The sequence below is a fragment of the Chionomys nivalis genome, chromosome 19, assembly GCF_950005125.1.
Source record: "Chionomys nivalis chromosome 19, mChiNiv1.1, whole genome shotgun sequence".
Taxonomy (NCBI): Eukaryota; Metazoa; Chordata; class Mammalia; order Rodentia; family Cricetidae; genus Chionomys; species Chionomys nivalis.
Window position 1 is genome coordinate 52,765,021 of NC_080104.1, and position 17,197 is coordinate 52,782,217.

Here is a 17,197-nt window from a genome sequence, read left to right on the forward strand (position 1 = left end):
ATGTAACTAGAGGTGATTATACTAAACAAAGTGGTAAAGACAGATGTTGAGTATTTACTCTCATTTAGGGATCCAGAATAATAAGTAAAACCATACCACACACACACACGTGCACACAAATATACACACTATGTAGTAAAAGAGAAAGGTGTAGAAATGGGAGGGCATGGGAGGTAAATATTGTCAAAGCCCACGACATATCTGTACTTTAAAGAATTGTTTGCAAAGTAGATGCAGGAATAGCTATGAACAATGAATATTTGCCAATAAAAAAACCTCAGAATTTGATGATTCTAATTTATGCTTACCCCAAAGTTCAATCCCTTGAACCCACAAGGTAGAAGGGGAGATCCAACTCAAGTGAGTGTTATTCTGACCCACACAAACACACCATGGCACATTTATAAGCGTACATATGCATACATATATACCTACATATATGTACATGCATAGATAACCAAAACATGGGCACAAATGCCCACACACAAACATATGCACTCAGGTACTCAGACACAGGTGCACACACACAAACACATGCACTCAGGTACTCATACACAGGTGCACACACACAAACACATGCACTCAGGTACTCATACACAGGTGCACACACACAAACACATGCATTCATGTACTCATACACAGGTGCACACACACAAATACTTTATTGCTTGTTTTGTCTCAAAGATCAAAAGATTATGAATGTCTCATAATTTGGTAAAAATGGTAAAATGGATAAATTTTAACAGAAAAGCTCTTTCTTATATATATTCATCTTCTGTTTGTTACACATGAATTTTTTTTCTCATCCCCAGTCATTTTCTGATTAAACCAAGAAATTTTATCAATGTATGCTGAATGTGGCTAAAAATCTTCAAATTTCAGGTAGTGTATTTTATGCCAATCAAAGACTATTTCATAATATTTTTTTTCAGTTTTAACAACTGTCTCCTCTTAGAAAATACCAGTTTGTACCCAAAAATATAAAATCCATTGTGACAAAAAATATGTTGTTATATATTTGTAACTGTATGTATTTACATATTCATACATACAAATGCCAAAAGGGAGGAAGGAATTGTAGGAAGGAGGGAGGGAAGAACAAGAGAGAGAGAGAGAGAGAGAGAGAGAGAGAGAGAGGAACACTCTGAAATACGACCAATTTAAATGAAGGACATTTTGAATAGCCCCTGGTTTGAATAAATGTGGTCTTTATATTAAAATGTTGCAAACTGTGTAATCCAAAGAGACAGATTTTAGTGTCTTATGTTCAGATAGTCCCACTGCAACCTGCAAATTAGAACTTATTTACAATTAGTGTCACTTTCATGACACTACAGGCTTTTTTTGGTTATCATTAGCTTCAGAGCAACAATTTAGATTCATCATGCTTTTGAATGTTCACACTGCTTTTCCAAACTAAAAGGTTTAGAAATTGAATTCTATTTGTCTAGATATGTTCTTTTTTTCTGTAAAAGCCATGGTAAATGAGTTTTTCTTTATGTAATAAAATGTTCCTGCCGGGCGGTGGTGGCGCACGCCTTTAATCCCAGCACTTGGGAGGCAGAGACAGGCGGATCTCTGTGAGTTCGAGACCAGCCTGGTCTACAAGAGCTAGTTCCAGGACAGGCTCCAAAACCACAGAGAAACCCTGTCTCGAAAAACCAAAAAAAAAATAAAATAAAATAAAATAAAATGTTCCTTTGTGATATTTAATTTTATTGATAGGCAATAAATATCAAGAGAGTAAATTCACAAAAATTCAACTTTCAGACTGAATATTCAAATGCCTTGTTGTTCTGTTTACTTGATTTTCTATTAAATTTAGGAGTTGAAACATAAGAAGTCTTCTTATTTTTGATTCTTATTCAAAATTACAGCCAATTTTGTTTTGTTTGGGTTTGCTTGTTTGTTTGTTTGTCTTTGAGATGGGATCTCTCTATGTAGCCCTGGCTATTCCAGAACTCACAGGATGTAGAACAGGCTGGCCTCAAACTCACAGAGATCCTCCTGCGTTGGCCTCCTTGATGTTAGGATTAAAGATTATCTTTTAATGGTAACTATACTTTAAAATATATACCTGTACGTGTGTGTTTAAGAGAAAAATGTTCTATACATTAGTAGGATGCAAATTTGCCAACAATAGAAATATATTCTGTTTAATAGTAGGAAGTGAAGCTATTTGATTTGCATTTGTAAATGTTCCAGTATCTGTTTGCTGTTATTTTGCTTTAAACTTGGTTATCATTTATTTAACTCTACAGTTACCTAGTTACCTAATGTGAACTTATTACTATGTGTTATTAGTGTCCCAGTGTGGCCACTTTTTATTAAATGCTTGTGAAAAAATCTAGCACTGATTTTTTTTCTATTTAAGACATTTCTTCCTTTTCTTTATAGTTTTTGCAAAAATTTTTGAAGAGGACTGGAAATAGATCAGTCTCCTTGGTATTTCTTTATCCATGTTTAATCAGAAGCTGGGCACATTGGCCATAAAGACTTTAAAATGAAAGTTTCTTCGTGTTTTCTAAAAATACAAGAGTAAAGTTAAAGTATTACTCAGAAGCCAACTCTCTGTTCTTTTTTGCCTCGAATAATCACAGTTTGACACCCACACCAGTGGGTGGATGTGAGGCATGAGTTTTGGGCCCTATATTCTAAATCACCTTCACTCTGTCTCGGGAAAAGCAAGGTTTCTGTGCTGCTAGCGGCTGAAATGGGTCTAATTGAGAAGCTGAAGTTAAAGCCCCATTATTGGACTTTAATAGGTTTGGAAGTTCTTAGGACATCACTAATTATTTTACTAATATTTCTGCATCCGTGGTATTCATTTAGGCAACAGAGGGGAACAGTTACTAAAGCTATTAGAAAATTAATGTCTTACCTATTCCCTGCATGATAGAGGCAATTATTTGGTGGTTGTCTCTTAATGTTGGGCACCTGTACACATTAAAAATTCCAGATGAGGTCTTAGCAATGTGTAAGTGGTTGTCTGTGTCTGAGTTTTCATTATAAAATATGATTAAAGCAAGTAGAATTGTAATATCCAAGTTTGGCTTCTTTCCAAGCAACTCCAGACATAACTTTTTGCCAACAGAAAAAAATAAAAGTTAATAAATCAAGCTAACCTCTTCCTCTTGGTAACTATATCATGAACCAGGTATAACCTTTTTAGTAGGAAGAAACAGATTAAGTAATGGTGTGGGAGGTCCTTCTGTCTGTGTGTTGCTTTTCTTGGTTAATGAATAAAGAAACTGCCTTGACCTGTTGATAGGGCAGAGTTTAGTTAGGCCAGGGAAGATGGAACTGAATGCTGGAAGAAAGAAGGGCGGAGTCAGAGAGACACCATGGATCTGTGACCGGAGCTAGATGTGTTGAAACTTTGCTGGTAGGCCACAACCTTGTGGTGATATACAGATTAATAGAAATGAGTTAAACTAAGATGTAAGAGTTAGCCAATTAGAAGCTAGAGCTAATGGTTTTTCTAGACAGGGTTTCACTGTGTAACAGCCCTAACTGTCCTGGCACTAGCTCTTGTAGACCAGGCTGGCTTCGAACTCACAGAGATCTGCCTGCCTCTGCCTCCCGAGTGCTGGGATTAAAGGCGCGCGCCACCACTGCCCGGCTAAAATAAAATATCAAATAAATTATAAGATTTATACAATATATTGGTGGGGTTTTTTTTCTTATCCATTCTGACATTTATAACTAAGGGATTTCATACAAGATAAATTCTTTCTCCTGGGACAGGGTCATTAGCAATTTTTACCCATCAGCAGATTCACCTAGGCTAAATCCCTGGTTCCTAGAGACCTGGATCATTAGTGATTTTTACACATCAGCAGATTCACTAGAGATGTATCCCTGGCTCCTAGATAGCCATCTTTGCACTACATCTTTATAAGCAGAAGTGGACAAAGGAGAACTTAGAACCTCCTATAAGGCTCTACCCTCATGCACTAATCACTTTTCAAAAGGCCAGCTTCCATACAACATATTATAGGAATATTTTTAACAGCTTTGGAAAAGGCATTTGCACTTCGTTTCTGGCCTGTGAGTTTATTGTTTTCTTTTCATCTCCTTATTGCAGCCAGGAAAAATTCTTAGGGTAGTTTATGTCTCATTTTCTGTTCTTTTCAGTGAGTTTTGAAATCCTGGTATTTTGACATGTTGGATAGAGTGGACATAGAGTGAGACCCACCCTTCTATGCTACCAGATACCTGTATGGTTATCAATAGTTTACTGATCCCTTTGGCCTACATCATTGTCCTGTGAAATAATGGTAGACTGTGAGGGGGACTATGCACATGGGTGTCACGGCGCTGGACACGGAATGGCGGACAGATGATAGTTGACTGTGAATTGTGCACCAGTGTTATTGACACAGAGGCCCTGCAAGAACACAGGCTGGGAGATATGAGCCTGAGCTCCACTTGAAGCCAACTTGGAATAATTACTCTTCCTGGAGAAGCTCAGGTCTTACTGTGTTTGAAGGATGAAATGGAAGGAAGGAATTCTATTAAGACGTGGTAGAGAACCGAACCGTAGAAACAGTGCTGTGGCTAGCATCAGAGTAAAAGTTTCACTTTGTCTTGGTAGAAAAGACTAATGTGTTTTTATAGTTTTAAGAGGAAAAGGTTAAAATGGCAGGGAAGTGATAGCATGTTCCATATGCGGAGAACTGGGAGAGGCTCAGATCCTTGTGAATATGCCTTCGATGGGAGAAGCAGTTCAGCTGCATCTCTAAGATTCGCAGAGTTGACAGATGACACCAGTAAAGATATTTTGTTTCTAAGGTGAACAGCTGAGAAATGTCACACTTGATATCCTGAAATTTCATGTAAATTAGAATGTGTGCATCTCTAGAGGAGACTGGAGAAGACACACATTGACAAGTGGGCTGAATTATTGATGTGAGACAAGTTACTGTTTACAGAGAAGATTTTCTAAACGGAGCAAGAGCACAGTTAGGATCTCAGATTGAGAGCTTATGGTCACACTGGCTTTCCTGGTTGTTTAAATTCTCTATCTTCAGTCTTAAGTCATCAGGTATAAACTTATGGCTCAATCGATCCAAGGTATAAAGGTGAGATAAGCGCAGCGTGACTTTGACAGAGCAGAAGTGGATGGAATTTCCAAACCTAATGTCTCAAGGAAGAGGGCAAATGGGAAAATTCTCTAGCATAAGAGGTTTCAAATGTAATGAGTGCACTGTGGTCAGAAATGCACACATTGAAGTCTTATCTTCCTGAGACAGTGCATTTCCCCAAGGGCCCCTGCCTCTGGGAGATTTAACACTAGAGCAACTCTCAGGCAGCTCAGTGATCAAGGAGAGTCACTAGTCTGGGAATTGAAGATAAATTGCCAAGTATGCCATCTACATGAAAACTGCACTTTTAAAGAAGGAATAAGTCGGAGAGGAAGGCTGAGAACTAGATACCAATGTCCTTGCATTCAGGAATAAAGGGAGAATGTTTTCTCTGTGTAAGTGTGTGGGTTTCAAGGAAGGTAGAAGGTTTGTAAGACTGGGTCAATGGGATCAGGAAACAATAAAGGAAAACTAGAAAACATAAATTAAATGAAAGGTCATTATGAAAACCAAGTACATGCACCCTGACCTCAAAAGAAAGAAGTTATTAAGAGATTACTTTCTTAGAGGAGTTATAATCTTATGTGTCTAAGATGAAGAATCGAAATATAGTTCTTGAATGCTTACATTTCTGTATTCTTGCTATTACAATATGAATTTAACAGCTCTCATAGCAAGTATTTCTAATGGTCATGATGTCCTTGGTCATTATCTATGATTTCACAAACATCATTTTCAGTACATCATAGTCATATAACATAGCATATATACATAATATATAATATATACTTATAATAATATTTGCTGGACATAAGTAATCTCATTGATGGATAAAATACACAAGTTAAAAGTGACTTTGAAGTCCCCTACAATATAAAACAAAATGTAAGAGTAAGGAAGCAAATTAAATGTAAAGACATTGAAAGCAGAAAGCGAAAAGTCATGATGCACTCAACACCGAGGTGGTTTGCTGCCCGTGCACCTTTTAACCCAGATTTCAAACTGTGCTCTGAATCTGGTTACTGGCACTTTGGATGTTAGTCAGTATTATTTAACATGCCAATTTTATCATTTGCTTCATGAGAACACTTGGTTCTTGTCTGTAGGGCATGTACTATATGAGCCATCTGACTTACATCTCTTAGAGAAACTACAATCCTAAATGGAACTTGAGCATGCTGTGTGTTGGTCCCAAGTTCATCAGCCACTGGAATTTTCCAATCTTGCTCTGTAGTTAACCAGAATTCAACTCTACACACTTGATAGAGAGGAGAGAGTTCCCAGAATTCACACATTCCTGACAGCTGTTCCTAACCATCTCCAGAAGTGAGATCCTCGAGGTAGACCACCGAGAACGGTGAGCCTTGAAAGAGGAAATGAAAGAGGGCTGACATTGCACAACCTACAAAAATAGAGCTCAGGAGCCTCAAAGGTCTAGCAAACCCTGACTTTTAGAAACTGTGCCTCATTTTTTACAAATTTTTTGGACCACACTATGCGAAATCATAAAACCAAATGATATTTCTGAGTTTTATATTAAATGATCATTTGCTTTAGAAAAAGCTTACAACAAAAAGCACTTTGGTCATTTATTATGAAATATGACAATGTTATTGTTTTCATAATATAATAAATTAGAAAGCAAAATAATTTTTTGAAATGGGAAGTTAATCAATAGGAACTGTGTGAGTTAGCTTAATGTACCAAGCAACCGCTATGTTTGTGCAGTTACTGTCTCTCCTCTCTACATATCATTGTGGTGTTAGCATTTATCTTAAAATTGAACATGATTGAACCTCATAGCATAAAAATTGGTGAAAGAGTTGAGTCATAACGTAGAACTTGTGCTGATCCTACAGATACAAATTTAAAACTGAGCAAACATAAGCAATGATGCCGCCAGGTAATGGGGTCCCTGAGGGAGTTTGGTGTGACAGGGAGATGGGGATAACCGAGGCATCCGTGAAGACATAAATAGCTGTGGCGTGTTGACTCTTAATACAAATAGTCTCACATATATGCATATTTTTCAAAATTTTATTGCTCTGTATGTTCATAATTTGGTACGCTTTAGGCATGGGTATTACATCTCAAAGTTCGCACTAGCAATAAAATATTTATTTAAAGAGGAATCTTAATGCTAACCCAAGAGGTAAAGGTTGAATGTATCACATCTTTTCTGTGTATGTCTCTGTGTGTGCTGTGTGCATGTGTTTGCATATATGTAGTTGTACATGTGCATATGTGTGTGCATGTGTACGTGGAAGCCAGAAGACAACCTGAAATGTTGTTTCTTGAGTGTCATTAACCCTGAGATGGTGTCTCACTGGCCTGGAGCTCACCAAGAAGGCTAGACTGGCTGGCCAGTGAACCCCAAGTACTGTACTGTCTCCACCTCCCCAATGCTAAGATTATACATGCATGCCACCATGCCCACACTTTTTTTTATGTCATATCTGGGAATCCAACTCAGGTCCTTACACTTGCAATGCAGTTGCTTTACTGACTGAACCATCTTCACAGCCCCTTGTCAAGGCTCTTTGATCTGACCTTAGTAACAAATTACTCATAGAATGGAGTTGTACATCTCATGTTAGTTGGTTTAGATTCTGAGTTTTAGTTGTGGATACATTTTTCTTTCGTTTCTTATGCTATCCTTTGTTGGATGAATAAAATCACCAAGGTTTAAAGTTTTAAATAGTTAACATTAATTACTCTTTCTTTCTCCTGTGAAAGAGAATGGAAAGCTCACTGAAGTCTTTTCCTTGGAACTCTAATGCCCAAATGCAGCTCTGTGAAACAACATCAGACCACACGAGAAAATGAGCTGAAACCGCAAGCTTTCCCGCTTCTCAATGCGGAATTTTAGCAACTGTAGTTTTGCTCTTGCTGTGGGGGCTAAAATGGTGGAAACAAAGTAAGAAGGAAGGGTTTGCTTTGGTCCACAGTTTGATGAAAAGGCCCATCATGTCCTCCTGGGACACCAGGGTGGAGGAGCATGAGGCAGTTGGACACTTTGCTTATGCAGTCGAAAGGCAGACAGAGAGGAATCCTGGTGTCTACATGACTTCCTCCATTTTTTCTGTTATTTTCAGTTTGAGACACTAACCTAGGGCACTGCACTGCTCACATTTAGGGGAAACTTTTCCACCTCTATTAAACTTATCTGGAAATGCCTCCATAGCCACACCCATAGACTTGTCTCCTAGGTAACTAAATCCAGTCAAGTCGGTAATCAGAATTAACAGCGACAGCAACTTAAACAAGTCATGTGTTTTTAAATCTTGAGTTGAAATACCTGTGTTAATTACTATAACTTCCCCTGTTGAAATATCTTGAAATATTTTGCATGTTTAAAACATGTATAACACTTGAAACTAAGTCAAGTGTATACTATACCTTACTGTATGTGAGCTGTTATGTATTATTGTCACTGTCTATATACCAATCGCCCATGTGATTAGAATCCTGGTTCTTTTGCTGCCTTAACTTCATTTTAAATTCTTAATAGTCATATATGGCTGATTTCTGCTTTATTGATCAGACATGCTAGGATGGTTCCTATCAGCACCCAGAACATTTTATTAGACATGACTATGACAGGCCAAGGAAGTTTCTTTATTCATTAGCCAATAAAAGCAACACATATGTAGAAGGACTGCCCATACAACATAAATGTCTTTGTTTAAAACTATGACGTTCAACTTATCATTTGATATGTCATTGTAAACTAGCTTATATCTCCCACCACTTGGACTACATGCTAGGTCAAAAATGTTGGTTTTGCTTGTTTTGATTTTTTTTTTGGCTTTTGATTTTGTTTTGTTATATTTTAAGGAGAGGTAGGAAAAATATGAAGTTGGGTGGATAGGGAGGTAGGAAGGATCTGATAGGAGTTAGGGGAGAAGAAAACATGGCCAAAATGTATTAATAAAAGTTTATAGAGAAAAAATTTATAACTACAAAAATAATCCCCGACAAATCTGAATAAACAAAACAAATGGACAAAACTCCACACTATGTGATGGTGCTCTGCATGTGACCCGTAGATCCCACCATGCCTTACTCTGGATCCATAGCCTAAATGTGAACTCATCCTGACAGATATATATAATTTAATTGATTAGCTCCTCATCTTTTGTAACAACTGTCCCAGAGCCAGGATCTTTCTGATGAGAACTATTTGTTATGAAGATGTATCTTCTGCCTACACGCAATGATATTCAGAGAAACGGAATTTTAGGAGAAATTCACTGTGCTATTGCACAAGTAACCTTGGAAGTAGAAATAAGATTTCCAGTTGCAAGCTTTTACTTACTTCTCACCGATGATTTTTCATTTGGTTTTCCCCTCCTAGGCTACTGACAGGGACACCGGAAACTATAGTGCCATGGCCTACAGGCTCATCATACCGCCCATTAAAGAGGGCAAAGAGGGATTTGTGGTGGAAACATACACTGGACTCATCAAGACAGCCATGCTCTTCCACAATATGAGGAGATCCTACTTCAAGTTTCAAGTGATCGCAACTGACGACTACGGGAAGGGGTTGAGCGGGAAAGCTGACGTGCTGGTAAGCGCATGAGTGAGAGACATGAGACGCTAGCCCGGGGCAAGTGTTTTAGCTATTAGCACTTTTAATATTACTTTGAAATAGACTCTCTAAAATGTAAATGTCATTAAATTTTTATCAAGATATTTGGCTTTTGTAATTAAAAAACAGAAAAAAATGTGGTAGTGTGTTCTAATATGCATGATTTTCCTTTTATAACAGAATATCTGATGATGGTAGAAATGATGCTTCACTAAGTTACATGTGTTTATATAAAATAATATTCCTGTCATTTCTTCTCTCAGGCCAAATACAGCTTCAGGGGCAGATCATCTCAAGGGCAATTGGATTCTAATTTTAACCAAAATATTTAACATCAATGTGTACTTCTCTTCTAACTTGGGCATGAAGGTTGTTTGGATTTTTCTCTGAAAAAAAAAACTAACAGTTATAAGAAGAATGATTATTGAACACTTATCATATCAAGAAAAAATCAAGTAAAATCCATCTATCCCCTTGTGTATCCTAGTACACTGGACATCTTGCTCAACACTCATTTAGTAAACATATGAAATAAACCATATGCTTAAATCATATGTATTTACTCTTACTGAACACTTATTAAATATTTATGTATTTATAAAGAAATTAATCTAAAAGAAATCACAATGTGATATATATACACATATAATTCAGGGATAAAATGTTTTATTCTTAGGTGGTGAAGAACCCTAGTCATCATACATCAATTGTTGTATATTGACAATACTCTCTTTCAAAACAAAAGGCTTCATTGTAGTAAAAGCAGGTCAATATTATCCAAGAAGTATTTACATATAGGATATTGTGGGTGACATAGATTTTTTATCAAATATAGGTCTATATACCTTATATAAGATAATGTACATTTATCCCTTCTTGTTATTTAAGAAAAGTACAATATGGGGCTTAAAGGATAAACAATAAGGTCAGTGTACTAAATATAAATAAGATGTTATAAAATAAGCACAAGTAAATATAAATAACCATTTTTATAAAGTAAATAGGATTAAATAGTGAAACATGAATGATGTGATGTTAATTTTTTATTTGAAATTCAAAGTAATTGAATAGAAATAAACCATATGCTTAAATCATATGTACTTACTCTTACTGAACACTTATTAAATATTTATGTATTTATAAAGAAACAAATTAATCTAAAAGAAATCACAATGTGATATATATACACATATAATTCTGTTACCAAAAATTATTTTATAGTAATGCATGCCATCTTTTCAGTCACAAGAAAGGCCACATAAAGTCTGTAGGCAGAGGATGTGATAATGACAGACGCTAAAACCATGATGAAGCTAGCCTGAGTAAGAGATGGCTATCCACTCAATCTACAGAGCAAGAGAGGGAGTATGGATGATGTATGGGGTAAGAGAAGCCAGCGGATTATGTGAGACATAAAAACCACGTGAAATACCCTGGAACTATGTGCCAAAGTGGTGGGTAGTCACTGAAGATGATTAATAAGGAGAGAAGGTAATGATCTTCACATTAGATAAGGCATTTTTTTACACTATCTCTTTCTGTTGCTTTCTCGAGAGAGGGCTTTAGTTCATTTGGAGTCTTTGTCGACTCTGTTTGGCATGTTCTTCATGCTACCTACTGACAGTGTGATCTTTATGCTATCCACGTGTGGTCACTTCTCAATCCTTACTACTTCCTCAGAGTCCGTTCTCTGCCCTTGTGATTCTCCCTCTATGCCTTAAGGAAGTTTAGTTAGCTTGGTTCCTTATTTCCAGATCTCCTGACTTATTTTTGGCAATCTCTTCCATTTTTTAAAACGGGATTATTCTTCCAGTGTTCCACACTCACCCTTCCTTGAGCTCTGTCCCTTAACGATTCTGCCGGCCACCATGTTTCATCCTTTAAAGCCATAGTTACCTGTGCTGTTGCCCCGAAACTTCTATTACAAACCTCCCATCCTTAATCACAATATCAGATGTATCCAGACAAACTCAGCACTCTTCTTCCCAGCAAGATATTCAGTCTACATAACTGAATTTCTTCCTCCTCAAACATTCTCTTATGAGAAACCTACATGTTCCCCATGCTTAATTACCAAATACATAAAGCTTCATCAATTTAAATAAATGTCCCATGATAGAAAACTTAAGTTTCTTTCCTTATGTATTCCTTCATGGCCTCTAAGGAAACAAAGTCAGAGGATTTACTACATTGATTCACAGGCCCATTGAGGCTGAAAAGTCCCGTATTTTCAGTTTGCATGCTGGGAACACAGAGACGGGGACAAAATACCCTAGTCTAAGAAGGTAGAAGCATCAGAACTGGGAAGGCTAACAATGCAGCACCAGGCCCTGAGAATCCTTGGAGTGTAACAGGAGAGAGTGTCCGTGTGCTGACTTAATGCATATAAAGTATTTGTCCATAAAAACATGTCTACTTGGAAGGGAATACCAGAAAGAGAGAAGTTTTCGTTTTGTGCTTTATATTATCTGGGTCCCCAAGCTACTTTACAGCAAGCCCATTGCCAGGGCAGGTGGTTGTTACGTCACCCCACCCTCACAGGTGCTTCCCATTCTGCAGTCGGTAGAGCAGCCAGTCAATATACAACCGTAACACCATTCTCTCTGCATTGTACAACTTTGGGGAAGCCACAGAACTGCTGCTCTCCTTCTACTAGATCGATGCCCGTGCTGACAGTATCTGAGGCAATGCACACAAATCTATGCTTACTTTCACTGTCCAGAAGCCTTCAGGCCACCACCTTTGGTTGCCTTACCACATCACTCCTAACTTTCTTGCTTTATTTCATTTCTTTTCTTGGTTTATTTCATTCTCATCTGGTAGCATTTTTGCTTCACAGGGATCTTTCAAAGTGGTCTCTTTATTGTCTGCTCTCACTGACTCAGCAAGGGTTTTGGTTCCATAACTTTAAAACACCATCCATGTAATAAAAATGCTCAAACCTCAGAGTTTACCCCTGAATACCAGACACTATCTGTCTACCTGTCTACCTATCTACCCACCTTCTGTCTTTTCAAAAATCACCTATCTGACTATCAAAAACAACATCTTTAAACATTTTCTATGATGAATTAATATAGTAATAATAATATGTAGTTGTCTCAAGAAAAACATGATTCAGTTTGAACTATTCAGGTTTTCATAGAATAAATATTTTTATTTGAACAACTTAGAGTCAAAATATGTGTATTCAAGCTAAATATTCAAAAGACATTTACAAAAAAATGAGTGAAGTAAGGCTTTCATTTGAAGAAAAACAACTGGCAGTATTTGCTCCTGATGACAGACAGTACTGGAGCTTCCCAATTCAAATCACAGCACTGGAAAGCTTGTCTTCCCCACTGTGAACTTGACAACTCCCCATTATCCAATGACTATGAGATTGTCTAATGAGATTGGTGTTCATATTAAAAATGTTTCTTTTTTCATATTGTGTAATGAAATATGTCAGTATTTGAAAAATATGAGCTAATATTATCCAAATGGCAAAGACAACATGTTGAAATGAATTCATCGAGTCGAATACAAAAGTATACTCTTGTAATTACACTTTTGGAGACAGGTGGCATGAAAATCAAAAGTTCAAGGCCAATTTCAACTACACACAGAGTTCAAACCCCAGGCTGGGCTACACGAGACAGTGGTCTAAAACAGAAGTAACCAAATATTAATTTGAAGTACAAACAAAAGACGAATTAAAATGCAAGAAAAATGAATAGACTTTTATATTTGTAATCCTTTCTTCAGATTTCAAATGCAATGCAGGGTTGTAGAAACCAGCACTTGAATTTTGGTGCAGTATCAAAGAAGAAAATACACAATTACCTAAAAGGCTATTAATCTACTCCTTTCATTTCATGAAAGGTGAGTTCATAGCAATGTCCAGTTGTGAATGACAGTTAGAGTCCATGAGAAAAGGACAGCGTGTGCCAACATCAGTTATTGACCTCACGTAGCTGTTGTGCCCAGACCTGCTCTGGGCACAGTGAAGTCTGCTGTGAGTTTGAGATGAAGCTGGGTTCTGAAGACTCCGTGGATAAAGTCAAATATCTCCTTGAGGTGTTTTATATTGATTGCATGTTGGGATTGTGTTAAACATGTCTTAAACTATATATTTTCTTCTTCGTTTTTCAAGACAGGGTTTCTCTGTAGCTTTGGAGCCTGTCCTGGAAACTAGCTTTTGTAGAGCAGGCTGGCCTCAAGCTCACAGAGATCCACCTGCCACTGCCTCCTGAGTGATGGGGTTAAAGGCATGCACCACCAACACCTGGCTCTTAAACTGTTTTAAAATACTTGATTAAAAGCATGATTAAAACAATTTTGCTAACATTTACCTTTTTAATGTGGGTACCGGAGAGTTTAAAATTGCATAGGGTCAATTATTGGTAACTTTGTGTATATTAGATAATTTGGCATGTTGAATTTCTTAGGAATAATTGGGACGGTAAAGAAATGGCTCATAAGGAAGAAATAAAAGATCTAGTGAAACTGTCATTAGATTTTTGTAAGTTATACACTTCTCTTTATTTTGACATTTTTATTAATTTTACTCTATCAGTCAAAGCATCTGCAACAGTGATATAAATGAACATTTATGAAATATTTGAAATCAGCCTGTAGAGAGAAAATAAATTAAGAAATTATATAAGAATATTTTAAAATTATGATACAATAAGTTGTAAATTTCTGGAAATATTTGCACAGTGATTGCAATAGGAAATTGAGACAAGTGTTATACTCTTAATCGCTTACATGTCCTTGGCGTGGATGCTGAAAACAGCAAAACTCAGGATCCAGGATTTCCTTAAAGATGGAAACCTAAGCTATAATGCATTATTCTCTTCATATTTATAAAATAAAAAATTTTGTGCTCTGTTACACATCAGCTATCCAAAAATTTAAAATACCTGTTTAAAGGTAAGTCAGAGACGACCAACTACAGAGTTGCAGCAGCCTCAATTTATTAACGTATCAGAAATAGATAGATACTCTTAATTTATTAAAAATGGATATATATTTTTTGTTCAGTGATGAGAACTGAGCCCAGGCTTCATTCCTATACTTGATCTTTATACCGATAAGATAATTGCTCTGTTGCTCTACTGATCTGAAAATTGCTAGGCCCTTGCCTATTCTAAAAATACTTTTTTTCAAAATTTGTCAAGATAATAATTTTTAAATTGTAAATGTAATATATGTGAATTCCAGAGATCTAGAACCTTACTTCATTGACCTCTGGTGCAATCAAGATCAGCCCAAATATCATTAACAAATTAAAATCCCTTTGGGTAAGTTAATTGTCCTTATGACTGATAAGGACCCAATATAAATTTCCTTAGATGACAAATGATAGAATTACGTGTATCTCTATGGCAAAATTTAGCTTTTGAGTAAAGTTTTTCCCACACCTAGACTGCATTCTAAATGTCTACTCGGAGGTAAGCTGCAGAAAACCAGAACATATTTATATACAGATAAAGTCTACAAATTCTCTGAACCCACGTACAAAACATGGTAATGTTTCATTGCCCTCAATGAGACTCTACTGAGCATGTAGCAATGCTTAGATAGATTCGTTATTCAAAAGATCTTAGACATTTATGACAATTGAAAGATCATACTCCAGCCGGGCTGTGGTGGCACATGGCTTAATTCCCAGCACTCAGGAGGCAGAGGCGGGTGGATTTCTGTGGTTTCGAGGCCAGCCTGGTCTACAAGAGCTAGTTCCAGGACAGGCTCCAAAGCTACAGAGAAACCCTGTCTCGAAAAACCAAAAAAAAAAAAAGAAAGGAAGGAAGAAAGAAAGGGAAGGGAGGGAGGGAGGGAGGAAGGGAAGGAAGGAGTAGAAGAGATAGTGCAGAAAAGGAAGGAGAGCAGAGGTACAAGGGAGGGGGAAAGGATAAGGAAGGGAACATGGAGGGAGAGAGGAAAGGCAAAGGAAGGGAGAAGGGAGCAACAAGCTTTAGATCCACGCTTCTAAGATTTTTCCCCATGTATTTTTACTGCTAAAAGCACAAAAACAATATAGCCAAGAAAATTCTGTGCATTGGATCCAGCTACCTATGAGTGACAAGCCGAGTACCCTCTGCTTGTCCGCGGATGTAGCAAACAGATTCTTAATATAGACTTTGAGAAGATTTATTAGCCTACACAACATTGGGCTCACACCAAAGTCGAACATTTTCTGTAAACTTTTTAACTTATTTGTTTGGATGTAGCAAACATATTCCTAATAGACTTTGAGAAGATTTATTAGCCTACACAACATTGGGCTCACACTAAAGTCGAACATTTTCTGTAAACTTTTGAACTTATCTGTTTGGAAATCTAAATGATGCCGCATGTCTGGATGGTTTTCCTGCTTGACACTGCTCAGGGGAAGTCATCAGAGGCTTTTCACAGGGGTGTGTGCCCTCAGATGGCAGACTTCTACTAGTTCCTGTCAGCCATTCTTTTGTCTACTTTTGTTATTTAAATTTCCTGTCCGATTCCTTGAAGTTTGTAACCCCATCTATGAGTAACCACATAGAGGTAACTTGGAGTCAATATAAAAATTATATGGCAGCATGAATGTATTCTCTATCAGAAATTTTCTTGAGATATTTGATGCTAACGATAACCAATCCAGAGTATCCAATTTATGGTTCTGGTGTATACGCACTAATACTGCTGTAATGGGACGTGGATATGTGAAGGATTGTTCAAGATTTGACTTCATAGTCTTGTATAAATATTTAGAAATGGTGCACCATACAATCTATGGATCCACACAGCTCTCACTTAAACAGGATTGATGATTAAACGGTGGTTGTGGCACATCCTTTGATCTCTGTCCCCATTAGGGTTACTATTGCTGTGATAAAGCAATATGGCCAAAAGCAAGTTGAAGAGTAAAGGATTTAGCTTACAAACTAAAGATGTTGAATCACAGTCCATTGAAGGAAGACAGGACAGGAACTCAAAGTCTATAGGAACCTAGAGCCAGGAGCTGATGCAGAGATCATGGAGGGTTGCTGCTTACTGGCTTGTTCTTTATAGTTTGCTCAGCCTGCTTTCTTACATCGCCAGAACCACAAGACCAGGACGGCAGTACCCCCAATGGACTGAGGCCTGCCATGTCTATCAGTAGTTAACAAAATGCCCTACAGTCTTGCTTACAGACCAATTTCTGGAGGCAATTTCTCAACTGAGGTTCCCTTCTCTGAGGTGATTCATGATTGTGTCAAACTAACCTAAAAACTAACCATCACAATCATACAAGAAATATTCCAATTTTTATAGTTTTCTGTTGTTGGGAGGCACTTGTTTGTTCCCAGATACTCAGCCCCAAAATAATCACACAGAAACTGTATTAATTAAATCACTGCTTGGCCCATTAGCTCTAACTTCTTGTTGACTAACTCTTACATATTAACTTAATCCATTTATCTGTGTATCACCACGTGGCTGTGGTTTAACAGCAAGATTCCAACCGGCATCTGTCTCTAATGGCTCCATGACTTCTCCCTGACTCCAC

General features: G+C 37.2%; 1 protein-coding gene across 1 annotated transcript in view; it reads left to right on the forward strand.

Moving 5' to 3' along the window:
* The window catches only part of Pcdh15 (protocadherin related 15), a 1,187,935-nt gene that overhangs the window by 1,124,028 nt on the left and 46,710 nt on the right, over positions 1 to 17,197 (forward strand). Inside the window, exon 31 of the mRNA XM_057794363.1 lies at positions 9,445 to 9,660. Within this exon, the coding sequence (XP_057650346.1) occupies positions 9,445 to 9,660 (216 nt within the window). The remainder of the gene's footprint in view (positions 1 to 9,444; positions 9,661 to 17,197) is intronic.